Consider the following 13,013-nt stretch of genomic DNA (forward strand, 5'->3'; position numbering starts at 1 on the left):
TGACAGTGGCTGAGAAGAAAAAAACAGTGAAGAACAAATAGAATAGAGACTTTGAGCGACTTCCCTGGTGGCACAGTGCAGTTAAGAATCCGCCTGCCAATGCAGGGGACACAGATTCGATCCCTGGTCCAGGAAGATCCTACATGTCGCAGATCAACTAAGCCTGTGCACCACAACTACTGAGCCTGTGCTCTAGAGCCGGCGAGCCACAACTACTGAGCCCATGAGCCCTAGAGCCTGCACGTCACGACTACTGAGCCCACGCGCCGCAACTACTGAAGCGTGTGTACTCTAAGGCCCGCATGATGCAACTACTGAGCCTGTGTGCTGCAACTACTGAACCCACATGCCTAGAGCCCGTGCTCCACAGCAAGAGAAGCCACTGCAATGAGAAGCCCACGCACTGCAATGAAGAGCAGCCCCCACTCACTGCAACTAGAGAAAGCCCTTGTGCATCAACGAAGCCCCAACGAGGCAAAAAAAAAAAAAAAAATCCACCCTTTCCTTTAACAAAAAAAAAAAGAATAGACGCTTTGAGGATGCATAGCTGGTTAGAGACTACCAGGGGGACAAAAACACTTTGATTTTGTCTTTGTTTTCAAACAAACCACAACTGCATACATAAAAAATGAGCAAATGAAGGCAAGATGTAAGATGTACAAATATAAACAGACAAGTGGGAGGAGACCAGTCAGATAGAAAAGGCATATATGAAGTGTCATTGTCATTCAAGTATAATGTCTGAAAACTCATAGTTTTTCTTTGTTTTGATTGTCAGTCTTGAAGAAAAAGTTGAGAACTGCACACATTCACAGAATAAATAGAATGATAATTTTTTTCCACAATTTACATAGCTGATTTTATTTATTTTTTATCCATCAAATTTAGGACAGTTATGAAATTAATTTTTCTATGAAGTTGAAAGAGGATACCCCCTTATTTTCCCTAAAATTAGTCTTATAACTTAGGCAGTTTCTTATTCATCTTTGTGTTTTCAATGCCTAGCACAGAGCAGACACCCCCAAAAATGTTTGTGGAATTAAGGAAGAAAAGAAGCAAGAAAGGAAGGAATCATTCAGAGGAGACCCTGATGACCTACAGAGAAAAGGAAGGGTTCTTAGCTCTGAAGCACCTACTTGATTTAAGGCCACATGCATCTGATCCACCAAGAAAACGTAGAGCTCACTAATAAATTTCTGCAGCTCCTCTTGGCTTTCAAATGCTGTTGTCTTCAAGTACTTCTCTCTCACAATCTTTACCACAGCATGCTGCAAGAGACACATATCACCATCTGATAACACAGTCTAGCACCATGATAACAGCACAGGCCTCCCTTGAGTTTCTGATCTAAGGCTCATCAGAACTCCAGGAGGTGACTGATTTTCCTTGGTGACTGCTAGACTATTGGTTCTCTGATTTTCCCCCAATCAACATACTCCACATGGCTTTTCTTAACATCACCATCATCACCAATATGGTCAATACAGGATTCATACTTTGTGAAGAGAGTCATAAAGCAAAAAAACCCTTAGCATTATGTTTATGCATTACATTTCTCATGGTGGCCACATGATTCAAGGGAGAAAAGGAGAAAGGCCTGATTTGAGAGTTTGGAGAATGGAATCCTGCTTCTAATCCTGCCACTGTGCAACCTCATAAATTAGTTTACACTTGGTACTTCAGTTTCCTCATTTGTTAAATGGATATGTACTCCTGGTATTCCTATCTTACTTCAGAAGATGAGTGAGAAGCCAAAGAGAAATAACAGGCGGTGAAATTTAAAATGCTGTACAAATAACATATTGCTATAGCCAGGACAGCGTCTTCTTTTTTCTCCCCTAAGTTAACATTATTGCCAGGCTTTGTACTAAGCACTTTCCATGCATTATCTTATTTAATTCTAATAATGACCCCATGTGATCATATTAATATCATCCCTCATTGTTAGGCAAAAAATTGAGGCTCAGAGTGGTAAGGTCATTTGAGACACAACTGAGATGTGACTATACCACCTGAGAATAGCTTCTTGCCTCCATGGATATCAGCTGTTTTTCCCTTTGTCACTTCCATGTGCTTTCTTCGTTATCTGTTTGGTATAGTATAGGGCACATAGTAAATGTACATAGAGAGGCAGTGCAGTGTAGCAGATGAGAATGTGAGTCTGCAGCCAGACTGCCTGAATTTACACCCCGTCTTTGACCTTTACTAGCTCTGTGATCTTGGGCAAATTATTTAACCAACTAACGTTGCAATTCTCCATCTGTAAAATGGGCGTACCTATCTCATAGGGTTGTGAGGATTAAATTAGTAAAGTATGAAGCATTTAAAAATTTATCTGGTATACAACAAATACTCAATAAATGTTAGCCATTATTATTCGGGAAATTATTATTAAGTAAATATTTCTCAAATCTTAGTGATCCTATGGACTAGGAAAATGTTTGTAATGGGAGACAGAGATAATTAGTCATGGAATCAATACCAGGTACAGAGTTTCTGCCTGCTAGTGCAACACGAAATCTGGCCCCAAATCTGGCCTAACTTCAAGTGAAGAATTAGTTTCTTAAAAGCTTACACTCAGGACAGATACTGAACCATTCCAAGCCTCTAAAGGAGCGGAAGGATGTCTCCAGACATTCTATCATAGAGAACACAGCTCTTTGCACCAACAGCAAGAAAGGTAGAGCACAGCTGAACATAACCAGAGAAAAAATAACTAGGTATGTAGAGAAGATGCTTCATAAAAATCCATGGAATCATTAAATAAATTAATATTTACCTTGAGTTGTTCTTTAAAAGCAAAGTATTTTCCAGAGCAATTAAGTTCATAGTTGAGCTGGCACTTCTGCTCCTCCAGGGTTTCACTATCCAGATCACTCCCCACTTTGACTGCCTGTTTTCCAAACATCCTGTGATACTCATTCAGAATGGCTCTAGAAATGTTCTTGATCTGCATGTGGTAGTCACTCACTGCCTAGAAAAATACAAAATGTCTGGTAAAGAGGCCTCAAAGAGGTCAAGACATGGAATGGAAGTCTGAAACTGGATTGGGTTTTACATTCAATAATACTTTAGGTATAAATTGCCCTTTTCTTCCCAGCTCAGAAACCATCAGCCAAAGATTAAACACTGTATACTCTTCACTGAATGCCACTGGTCACAAATAGAAGCAGGAAGGAAAATATGTGAAGCTACAATTTCTCACCCCTTCTGGAAAACATACTGAAGAGCCCATGCATTATTTTCACATGGGTGTACTCAACCTCTTAGAGTTTCACCTTGGCTTTTGTACTTGCCTTCTGAGCTCCTCCCGTCCGACGGGTAAGAGGCGGCCTTGGAGGTATCATTTCCTTGACCCTGTATCAGAAAAATAAAAAAACAAACAAAACAAATCTGAATTATATTCAGATTTATGTTCTTTTATTTCCCACCTCTTAAGGTCTAGGTGAGGGAGATCTAAGGTCAGTTGCCCATCACACTTGAGCACTGAGCTATTCTTTCATGTAAGAACCTCGACGTGAACCTCAGAACAGTGTATGGCTGTGGACTAGACAAGAAGAAAGCCACTAAGCAGCTAGCTGGAAAGTAGCTAAGTTGCACTTCTGGCTAATTTGAGCCCTGGCTTTACCCTTACACATTTTTTTAAACTGCTGTACACAAGCTGCTTGACTCAGGGGTTAGAAAGAGATGGGTGTTAACGACTTTATGTGTACTCAGTAGAGTCTCTGAAAGCACAAAGTTTTGGAAATATAAATGGTACAGGCAAGCGAAAGCTCTTCTTTCCAATAGGATAAAAAGTGTACTCTTGGTCATAATTTATAAGACTGCATTAAACTACAGTAATGATATCAAACTTTATGGTGAATAAGAAAATATATTTTATCACAGTCAAACTACTTATGCCAAAACCTCTACCTTCCATTTTCATGAGCTCTTACAAGAACCTAAAGGAAATTAAGTTATAGGTTTTCCTTCTTACAGTTTCACATTCCTACTGAGGTATACTACACTGCCTTGAAGTTTACAAAAAAATTCACAAATTCAATTTTTCTTTAATAGGTCCTGTGTATGGGGGAATCCCCTGGCGGTCCAGTGCTTAAGACTTGGAGCTTTCGCTGCAGTGACATGCGTTCAACCCCTGGTTGGGGAACTAAGACACCGCAAGCTGCATGGAACAGCCAGAAAAAAAAAAGTGAGAATAGGTCCTATGTAATTTTATACCTTGCTCATAATTCTTAATTTTATTTATTTTAATAGATAATATATCCACATGATTCAAAACTTAAGACATATGAAACAAATATATAGTAAATTGTCTCCTTCCAACCTTGTTGTCCAGCCACCCAGTTTCCTCTCCAGAGACAACGTTATTCACTTATTCAAAATATATACTGAGTGCCTATTACCCATCAGGCACTTTTCTAGGTGCTGGGGATAGAGCATTAAACAAAGCAGACAAAAATTCTTGCCCTCATGGTGCTTACATTTTAGTCGGGAAAAAAAGACAATAAATAACATAAATTGGTTAGTGATATGTGCCATAGAGAAAAATAGTGCAAGAAGGCAGATAGACTATGTTGGGGGCTGGGGATGGTGGAGTTGGGGAGCATATTTCACCAGGGAAAGACTCCGTGAGATGACAGTACTTGAGTATGACCTGATGGAAGTGAGGAAACAAGTCATGTAGGTACGTGGGGTAAGGAAATTATAGGCAAAGCAAGCAACAAGTGTAAAAGCCTTGGTGCAAGAGTGTGTCTGGCATGTGTGAGGAATAGTGAGAGGTCAGTTTGGCTGGACCGAAAAAAATGAGGACAAAATATATGCAGAATACGTAGGCCCTTGTAGGCCAGTGTAAAGCCTTTGACTTTTACTCAGAGTGTGATGGGGAGTTGCTGGTAGTTTCTGAACAGAGGAGTCACATGAATTGACTTCCATTTTAATACAATCATTATAGAACCCTATAATAAGAATAAGTTGCCCAAATGTCCATCAACTGAAGACTAGAAAAACAAAATGTGGTATATTCATAGAATAAAATACCACTCAACAATAAGGAAATGAAGTACTGATACATGCTACAGTTTGGATGAATCTTGACAGCACTATATTAGATAAAAGAAGTCAGTCAACAAAGACCACATATGGTATGATTCCATTTATATGAAATGTCTCAGAGTTGGCAAATCCATACAGACAAAAAAGTAGATAAGTGATTGCTTAGGACTGGGGTGCAGGGTGTTGGTGGGGAAATGGCATGAGAGTTGGAGGAAATGTAGAGGGATTGAGAATGTATATGGAGACATTACTCCCCATTTTACAGAGATAAAAAGAATATAAAGGAATACTATGAATAATTACACATCAACAAACTGGATAATCTTGATGAAATGGATAACTTCCTAGAAACACAATCAAAGCACTGTGGTACAATATAAAAATAGTTCTAAAAAATTACATATATTTACATGTGACAAGGGTGCGCGCGTGCGCATGTGTGTGTGTGTGTATAATATAGGGACTTTACAATAACTCCAGAAGGATAAGTACCAAGGTGTTAAAAGTGGTTATCACTGGGTGAGTAGAAAGAAATCTGGGTATTTTTATATACTTTCTTGTTGATTTTGTTTTTCCTTGCCTATCTTGAAATTCTCAATTTTTTTGTAATTGCCAACATACTGCTTTTATGACAAGAAAACAAAAGAAACTTACCTGAAAAAAAAAACAGAAAACTGTGTGATGCTTAGCCCAAGAAAAATTACATTTATGTGGACAAAATGACTTACTTTTATTTATACCTAAACTGTCTTGCAAAGCAAGTATGAGAACCATTGCTACACACCTTCTGGCTAGTTCCTCCGGCATTCGCTTCGGAACCAAGGCTTTGTCCAGCTCAATCTCCAACACAATGTATGTCCCTGCTTCTACATATTGCTGTAAAGACATTTTTCTCTAATTTATTCTTTCCAGAAAAACAGATATTTATGAAAAAATTTTAGTAACATAAGATAATGCTCACAATAAGTGAGAAAATTGTGTATATAACTATATATAGTGTGATTCTGACTTAAAACATCTTTTACATAGAAAAATAACTGGAAAGAGAAATAGTAACACTGGTTATCTCTTGCAGAAAAAGGTTTTCAATTTTATTCTTGGAAACTTCTAACCCAGCTGAAGTCTTGTTTAATTTGTTCGATACTGTTCTTGGAATTGTTTCAAGTGAATGCCATTCTTTCTTCTACCAAACCTCTTTCAGGAGTCATGAAGAAATAACCTCATAACCGTCTGACATTCCCACCCACACCCTCTTAAGCACCATCTATCAACTTCAACCTCATGGACATTTCTACCCAGATTCTTGCCAGCATACTAACTATCAATACAACATGTCCAAAACTGAACTTATCATTTCCCCTATATCCATCTCTATTTTTACTTTTCTCTTAATGATTCTGTCATCTTTCCAGAAAGTGAGGCTTGAAACCTGAGTTAACTTTTCTTCCTCAACACCCCAAAGCTTTCAAATCCCACACCCTGCCTCCACAGGTTTTTTACGTTCTTTACTACAATCCCTTCCCTAGATTAAACTGTCATCAACACTCATCTGTACTGTAAATAAAACCTATAAACTGACATCTGAAGACCCTACCACAACTTCAATCTCTTTTTTCCATATCCTGGCAAGAGTACTGCTCTGAAACACTCATGAGGTATTTTTTCTACGTGACTTAAAAAACTTCAGTGTGAGTCTCTATGATAAGGCTTAACAGTCTCTCATCATCTATACAATGAAGCCCAAACTTTCTAGCAAGCCTTTCAAAGTCTTTCTAAAACTCAACACAGTCTCTGTCCTCTTTATCACCTCCTTCTAGAACCATTACTTTCATTTCTCTATACCATACACTGAATTAATTGATGTACCCTGAATTCTGCTACCTTCTTTGTGCCTTGACGCAAGCTGTTCTCTGGCCCTGAAATTCTTCTCCTGAAATTCATTTGGCAAAGGGCTCTCTTTATCTTTCACTACTTAGCTTCGATACCACCTCTTCCCGAAGTCTTCTGAGACTGCCCCATCTGACTCCTCTGAGGCCACATAGCACTTTCATTTGTACCTCTACTACAGCATTCATCAGGATTCGTACAGTTAGTTATGTACCAGTCTGTTTTGCCCACCAGAGTGTTGAGTGTCCTGAGGGCAAACGAATAAACGCTGTAGATGATGCATCTTTGCATCTCTCACAGAGCTTAATATAGCATAATTAATAGAAGACGTACATTTTTAGGGCTAGAAAGGACCTTGAAATTAATCTGGTTTCCACTCCTTTTAGAGAGTCTCAACAAGACAAAGAAATTTGCCCAAGGTCATAAACTAGTCGTGGCAAATATGGGATGGTTACTCAGATAATGAGCATTTTCCACTATATCATACTATCTTGCTCAGTAAAGGACTGATGAATTTAAACTTAATTTTCAAACTCTTCATGCATAGTTACCTGTCCTTCTGGATTGTTGCAAAGAGAGGGTTCAACTTCCAAAGGAGTATCTGAGCTCTGAGATTTTATACTAGATGCTTGCTGAAAGAAAATAAGCACACCTCAAAAATTCAATTCTTGGGACTTCCCTGGTGGCTCAGTGGTTAAGAATCTGCCTGCCAATGCAGGGGACATGGGTTTGAGCCCTGGTCTGGGAAGATACCACATGCTGTGGAGCAACTTAGCCCGTGTGCCACAACTACTGACCCTACCTTTTAGAGCCCACGAGCCACAACTACCGAAGCCTGCGTGCCTAGAGCCTATGCTCCGCAACAAGAGAAGCCACCATGATGAGAAGCCCGCGCACCACAACAAAGAGTAGCCCCCGCTCGCCGCAATTAGAGAAAGCCCAGGTGCAGCAACGAAGACCCAACGCAGCCAAAATTAATTAATTAATTAATTAAAAAAATTAAATTCAATTCTTGGAACTTCCCTGGTGATCCAGTGGCTAAGGCTCTGTGCTCCCTATGCAGGGGTCCCGGGTTTGATCCCTGGTCAGGGAACTAGATCCCACATGCCACAACTATGAGTTCATGTGCTGCAACTAAAGATCCTGCATGCTGCAACTAAGAGATCCCACATGCCGCAACTAAAAATTCCACATGCTGCAACTAAAGAAAAAAAAAAAGATCCCACATGCTGCAATGAAGACCTGACACAGCCAAATAAATAAATATTTTTTAAAATAATAATTTTTTTAATTATTAAAAAAATTCATCTAGCCCTCTCAAGTCCTCCACTTTGGGGAGCTTGTCCAGAAATTAATAAAGCTGGTTCTTTGACTTCTAAAAAAAAAATTCAATTCTTACATGGTCTCCACAATAGCAGAAGCAAGGACCATTATGTTGCATCAAAACGCAAGCTAAACTGAGGCAATTCACCAAATGAGAAATCAGTGCAAGCCTCTGGAATGTAACAAAACCAGCAAAATCATCACCTTCTCAACAACCTACCACATCCCCAGGCCTAGGCCTTGCTTCCATATCCTTTTCTTTGACTGTTTTATCTTCTTTCAGGTTCTTAGAAATAACTGGTTTGGACACTGGAGAATTAATTCCTCCTATTTTATTATGCTGAATCAAATTATGGCCAGTATCCCGGAACAAGCTAAATAAACACTTGGTCTGAAAAGAAAGAAAGAAACAAAAAAATGTAATGACTCACAGGCAAATGAAACAAACTCAGTAGAAACCCACATTATTCATTAATATCATTTAGTTTTCTAGACAACTTCAATATGGTACAATCAGAGATGGATAGGAGAAGCAAAAAACAATTGCCTTGCTGTACTTGTTGAACAGGTGAAACCATCACAGAAACATAGCTGCCTACCCTGTTTTTTAAATTAATAAGAGAACTTTCAACCTGGCTTGATTTGGTGTCTCATAACTTATTACCAGAAAGCTTTCAAACTTTGACACATAATTTCAGATTAACTTTAAGTGGTAGAATTTATTTCTGTACAGGAAATATCATCTGTCTAAATACTACTGGCCTATCAATTATAATTTGAAGAATAGTACAAGTTTAAAGTAAAAATTTGTATGGGAAAATTCAAACTATAGATAAATAACTGGAAAAGAATCTTAAAATAATTTTTAAATTAAACAACATGGATGAATCTAAATGTAATTTATGCTAAGTGAAAGAAACAAGACCAAAAAAAAAAAAAATGAAAGAGGGGAGGAGTGGACAGAGGTGGGAGAGAAGCTTAACAGATGAGGATAATGGATATTTTCATTATCTTGATTGTGGTGATAGTTTCACAGACGCAAACCTACGTCAAAAGTTTTAAATTGTACACTGTACATATATGCAATTTATTGTATGTCAATTATACCTCAATAAACCTAAAAGACAGTCCAACAATATTAAAGAAAAATTATAAATAGTAAATATCACTCACAATCTTACCACCTCTACAGTAATTGCTGTATTTCATATATTCTAAGATGCAAACTTTTTCAAATTTTAACATCTCTGGAAGAGAGAACTTTACATGTAAGTGGTATTATACAATATGTAGTCATTTGTGTCTCCCTTTCATTCAGCGTGTTTTTGAGGTTCATCCATATTATAGCATGTATCAGTAATCATCCATATTATAGCATGTATCAGCAGTTCACTTTTTTTCCTTAATAAATTTATTCACAAAATATAGTGAGACTGTAGAGGGTCTGGGGGCTGTACACGGGCAGGGGCCTGGGGAGCTCTGTATATGGGGCTGGGAGACAAGGGAGCCTCCAGGTGGAAGGGTATTTTTTAATAAAAAAAATAATGGGAGGTACAACCACCCCCTCCCCCCTCCCTGATTAAAAAGACACAAAAATAGACGTCTCTGAGGTAAATGGGGAGCCTGGGGGCTTAAGGGTGTTGAAAGGGTACTTCGTGTTTTCTGCGACGCCAGTCACACACTGGAGCATTCTCCGATCCTAGCTCTTCTTCCCTGGTGAAAAGGCTGAAGCTATCCCGCAGAGACACCTTGCCCCCAGCAAATCCTTTCTTGGGGATGGGCAGGAACAGGTCACAAAAAACCTCGGAGGTCGTGGAGCGATACCCACAGGCCTGGCACTTGAGACAACTTTTCAACTGGCCCACAAACAAGTCCACAATCTTGCTGTCCTCTCGCTCGAGGTAAGCTTCCCATTAGGTTGGCTCGGTTGTCACCGCTTAACTCAGGCTCTAGCAGAGCCCCTCCGCAGCAGGGTGGGTAGGGAGTTGGACTATTGGCCAGAACTGGTGGAGCCCGGCGGCCTCGTCAGTTGATTTCGAAGTGTAGCAGCTCCATGAGAAGCTTCAGAAACTCTTGGGCATCTTGCTGGCTGTATCCAGAGAAGGAGGGAACATATTTCTGGAAGACACCTCGGAATCGAGTAGGATTCACAGCTTCGCAGGAGTCAGGGTGCCACAGGGCAACAATCACATCTGCAAAGCCTTCAGAGTTCACCTTTTTTTTTTTTTTTTCAGTACGCGGGCCTCTCTCTGTTGTGGCCTCTCCCGTTGCGGAGCACAGGCTCCGGACGCGCAGGCTCAGTGGCCATGGCTCACGGGCCCAGCCGCTCCGCGGCATGTGGGATCTTCCCGGACCGGGGCACGAACCCGTGTCCCCTGCATCGGCAGGCAGACTGTCAACCACTGCGCCACCAGGGAAGCCCCAGTTCACTCTTTTTTTAAAACAGCTTTACTGAGATAAAATTAACATTCCATACAATTCACCCGTATAAAGTGTAGTCAAAATTCAGTGATTTTGGGGAAAAAAATCTGATTTACAGGCCTAAGCAGCACCTTCCTGAGGATGTTTTTCTGCTTGGTTGAAACACAATGAAATATTTACAATTTTGGATATTCTCTGTTTAGGCTAGGGGTACTATAGACTGCTAGCCCATGAAGATTAAAATGGAATTCACTGGGCAATATCTAACCAAGTATCAGAATGGAACAGGCCACCAACAAGGGTGAAAGCAGGTTCTGTTTCAGCAGCAAGTCCAACAGAGACAAGGAAGTAAATTATTCCAGTTTTGCTCCAGGAAAAAAAAGAAATTCAATGATTTTGGCATATTACATTAATTGTAGTTCATTCCTTTTTTACTGTCAAATAGTATTCCCTAATATAGATATGCCACAATTTGTTTATTGATTCACCAGTTGTGGGCATTTGGACTGTTGTGAGTTTTTAGCTATTATGAATAATGCTGCTATGAACATTCATGTACATGTCTTCGTGTAAATGCAGGTTTTCAGTTCTCTTGGGTAGGTTCCTAGGAATGATTTTCTGGGTTGTATGATAAGTTTATGTTTAACACAGATTTTCTATATAGTTGTTCTGCCAAGTATTGAGAGTGGAATATTGAAATTTCTAAATGTTACTGTCAAATTGTCTATTACCCCTTTCAATTCTGTTGGGTTTGGCTTCATGTATTATGAGGTTCTGTTGTGTGTATTCACTTATAATTTACACATTATATATAATAATTTATAATTTATAAATCCTACCTTTCTGATTAATTGACCCTTTAATTATTATGACATGCCACTCTATGTCTTTAGTAATATTACTCATCTTGAAGTCTATTTTGTCTGATATAAATATAGCCACTCAGCTCCATTATGTTTTCTATTTGCATAGTATACCTTTTCCATCCTTTTACTTCAACTTATGTGTGTCTGAACCAAAATGTATTTGTTATAGACAGCATATCATTGAATCTTGATTTTTTTAAATTGAAGTATTAGTTGAATTACCATGTTGTGTCAGGTTCAGGTGTACAGAAAAGTGACTCAGTTATATATGTCTTTCAGATTATTTTCTATTAGAGGTTATTACAAGATATTGAAAACAATTCCCTGTGTTCTGAAGTAAATCCTTGTTGCTCATCTATTTTATGTATAGTAGTTCATGTCAGTTAATCCCATACTCCTAATTTATCCCTCCCCCCACTTTCTTTCCCCTTTGGTAACCGTAAGTTATTTTCTATGTCTGTGAGTCTGTTTCTGTTTTGTACATAGATTCATTTGTATTATTTTTTAGATTCTACATAAGTGATATAATATTTATCTTTCTCAAATCTTGATTTTTTTTAAATCCAGTCTCATAATCTCTTTCATTGGGGTGCTTAGACTACTCACATATAATGTTATTGTTGAAATATTTACATTTATATTTGACATTTTGCTATTTCTTTTCTATTTATCTTGTCTTTTTTGTTCCTCTCTTCCTTCTTTAAGTGCCTTCTTTTAATGTTAAATATATATATACTTGAGTATATGCATATGGTATATGTACACAAACACAAACACACACATACACACACACACACGCTTTTCTTAGTGGTTGCTTTAGAGATTACAATATGCATCTGAACTAATCACAATCTATTTCACATTGAGACTAATTTAATTCTGATAAAATATATAAACTTTACTGTGCTATAGCTCCATTCTATCCTCTTTCCTTTATGCTACTATTATCATATAAATTACATCTATGTATGTTACAAACCCAATAATAAAACTAATGCTTTATATAATCACATCTTTCAAAGAAATTAAGAGCAAAAATGAGAAAAACATATATTTCTAAAATCTTTTATACTTACTTACATTTAACCATTTCTAGTGTTCATTTCTTCTTGTGGGTTCAATTTATCATTTGGTTTATATTCTTTCAAGCTGAAGGACATACTTTAGTAACCCTGGCAAGACAGGTTTATTAGCAACAGATTCTTTCAATACTTGTTTATCCATGGATGTGTTTATTTCACCTTCATTTTTGGTTGATAGCGTTTTCATTCAACACTTTGAATCTGTGTTTCCATTGCCTTCAGGATTCCATTGTTTCAGATGAAAAATCAACTGTTAACCATGTTGGTGCTCCCCTGTAAGTGATGAATCATTTTTCTCCTGTTGAATTCACAATTTTCTTTTTCTTTCAATAGTTCACTGTAATGTGTATACTATAGACCTCCATATGCTTTTCCTACC

General features: G+C 38.3%; 2 protein-coding genes across 9 annotated transcripts in view; one reads left to right on the forward strand and one right to left on the reverse strand.

Moving 5' to 3' along the window:
- The window catches only part of LOC149747241 (uncharacterized), a 67,326-nt gene that overhangs the window by 37,976 nt on the left and 16,337 nt on the right, over positions 1-13,013 (forward strand). For all 8 annotated transcript variants that reach the window (XM_089897675.1, XM_089897676.1, XM_089897679.1 and 5 more), the window contains 3 exons: positions 4,060-4,192; positions 9,969-10,166; positions 12,857-12,909. In XM_089897675.1, the coding sequence (XP_089753801.1) occupies positions 4,060-4,192; positions 9,969-10,166; positions 12,857-12,909 (384 nt within the window). The remainder of the gene's footprint in view (positions 1-4,059; positions 4,193-9,968; positions 10,167-12,856; positions 12,910-13,013) is intronic.
- The window catches only part of CFAP70 (cilia and flagella associated protein 70), an 89,159-nt gene that overhangs the window by 37,205 nt on the left and 38,941 nt on the right, over positions 1-13,013 (reverse strand). Inside the window, exons 10-15 of the mRNA XM_089897683.1 lie at positions 8,486-8,656; positions 7,494-7,574; positions 5,840-5,931; positions 3,293-3,357; positions 2,780-2,970; positions 1,137-1,268 (exon numbers count right to left, since the gene is read on the reverse strand). Coding sequence (XP_089753809.1) covers positions 1,137-1,268; positions 2,780-2,970; positions 3,293-3,357; positions 5,840-5,931; positions 7,494-7,574; positions 8,486-8,656 — 732 coding nt within the window. The remainder of the gene's footprint in view (positions 1-1,136; positions 1,269-2,779; positions 2,971-3,292; positions 3,358-5,839; positions 5,932-7,493; positions 7,575-8,485; positions 8,657-13,013) is intronic.

The sequence above is a fragment of the Delphinapterus leucas genome, chromosome 16 (assembly GCF_059928025.1).
Source record: "Delphinapterus leucas isolate spDelLeu-1000000601 "Yukka" chromosome 16, BTC_Dleu_Yukka2, whole genome shotgun sequence".
Taxonomy (NCBI): Eukaryota; Metazoa; Chordata; class Mammalia; order Artiodactyla; family Monodontidae; genus Delphinapterus; species Delphinapterus leucas.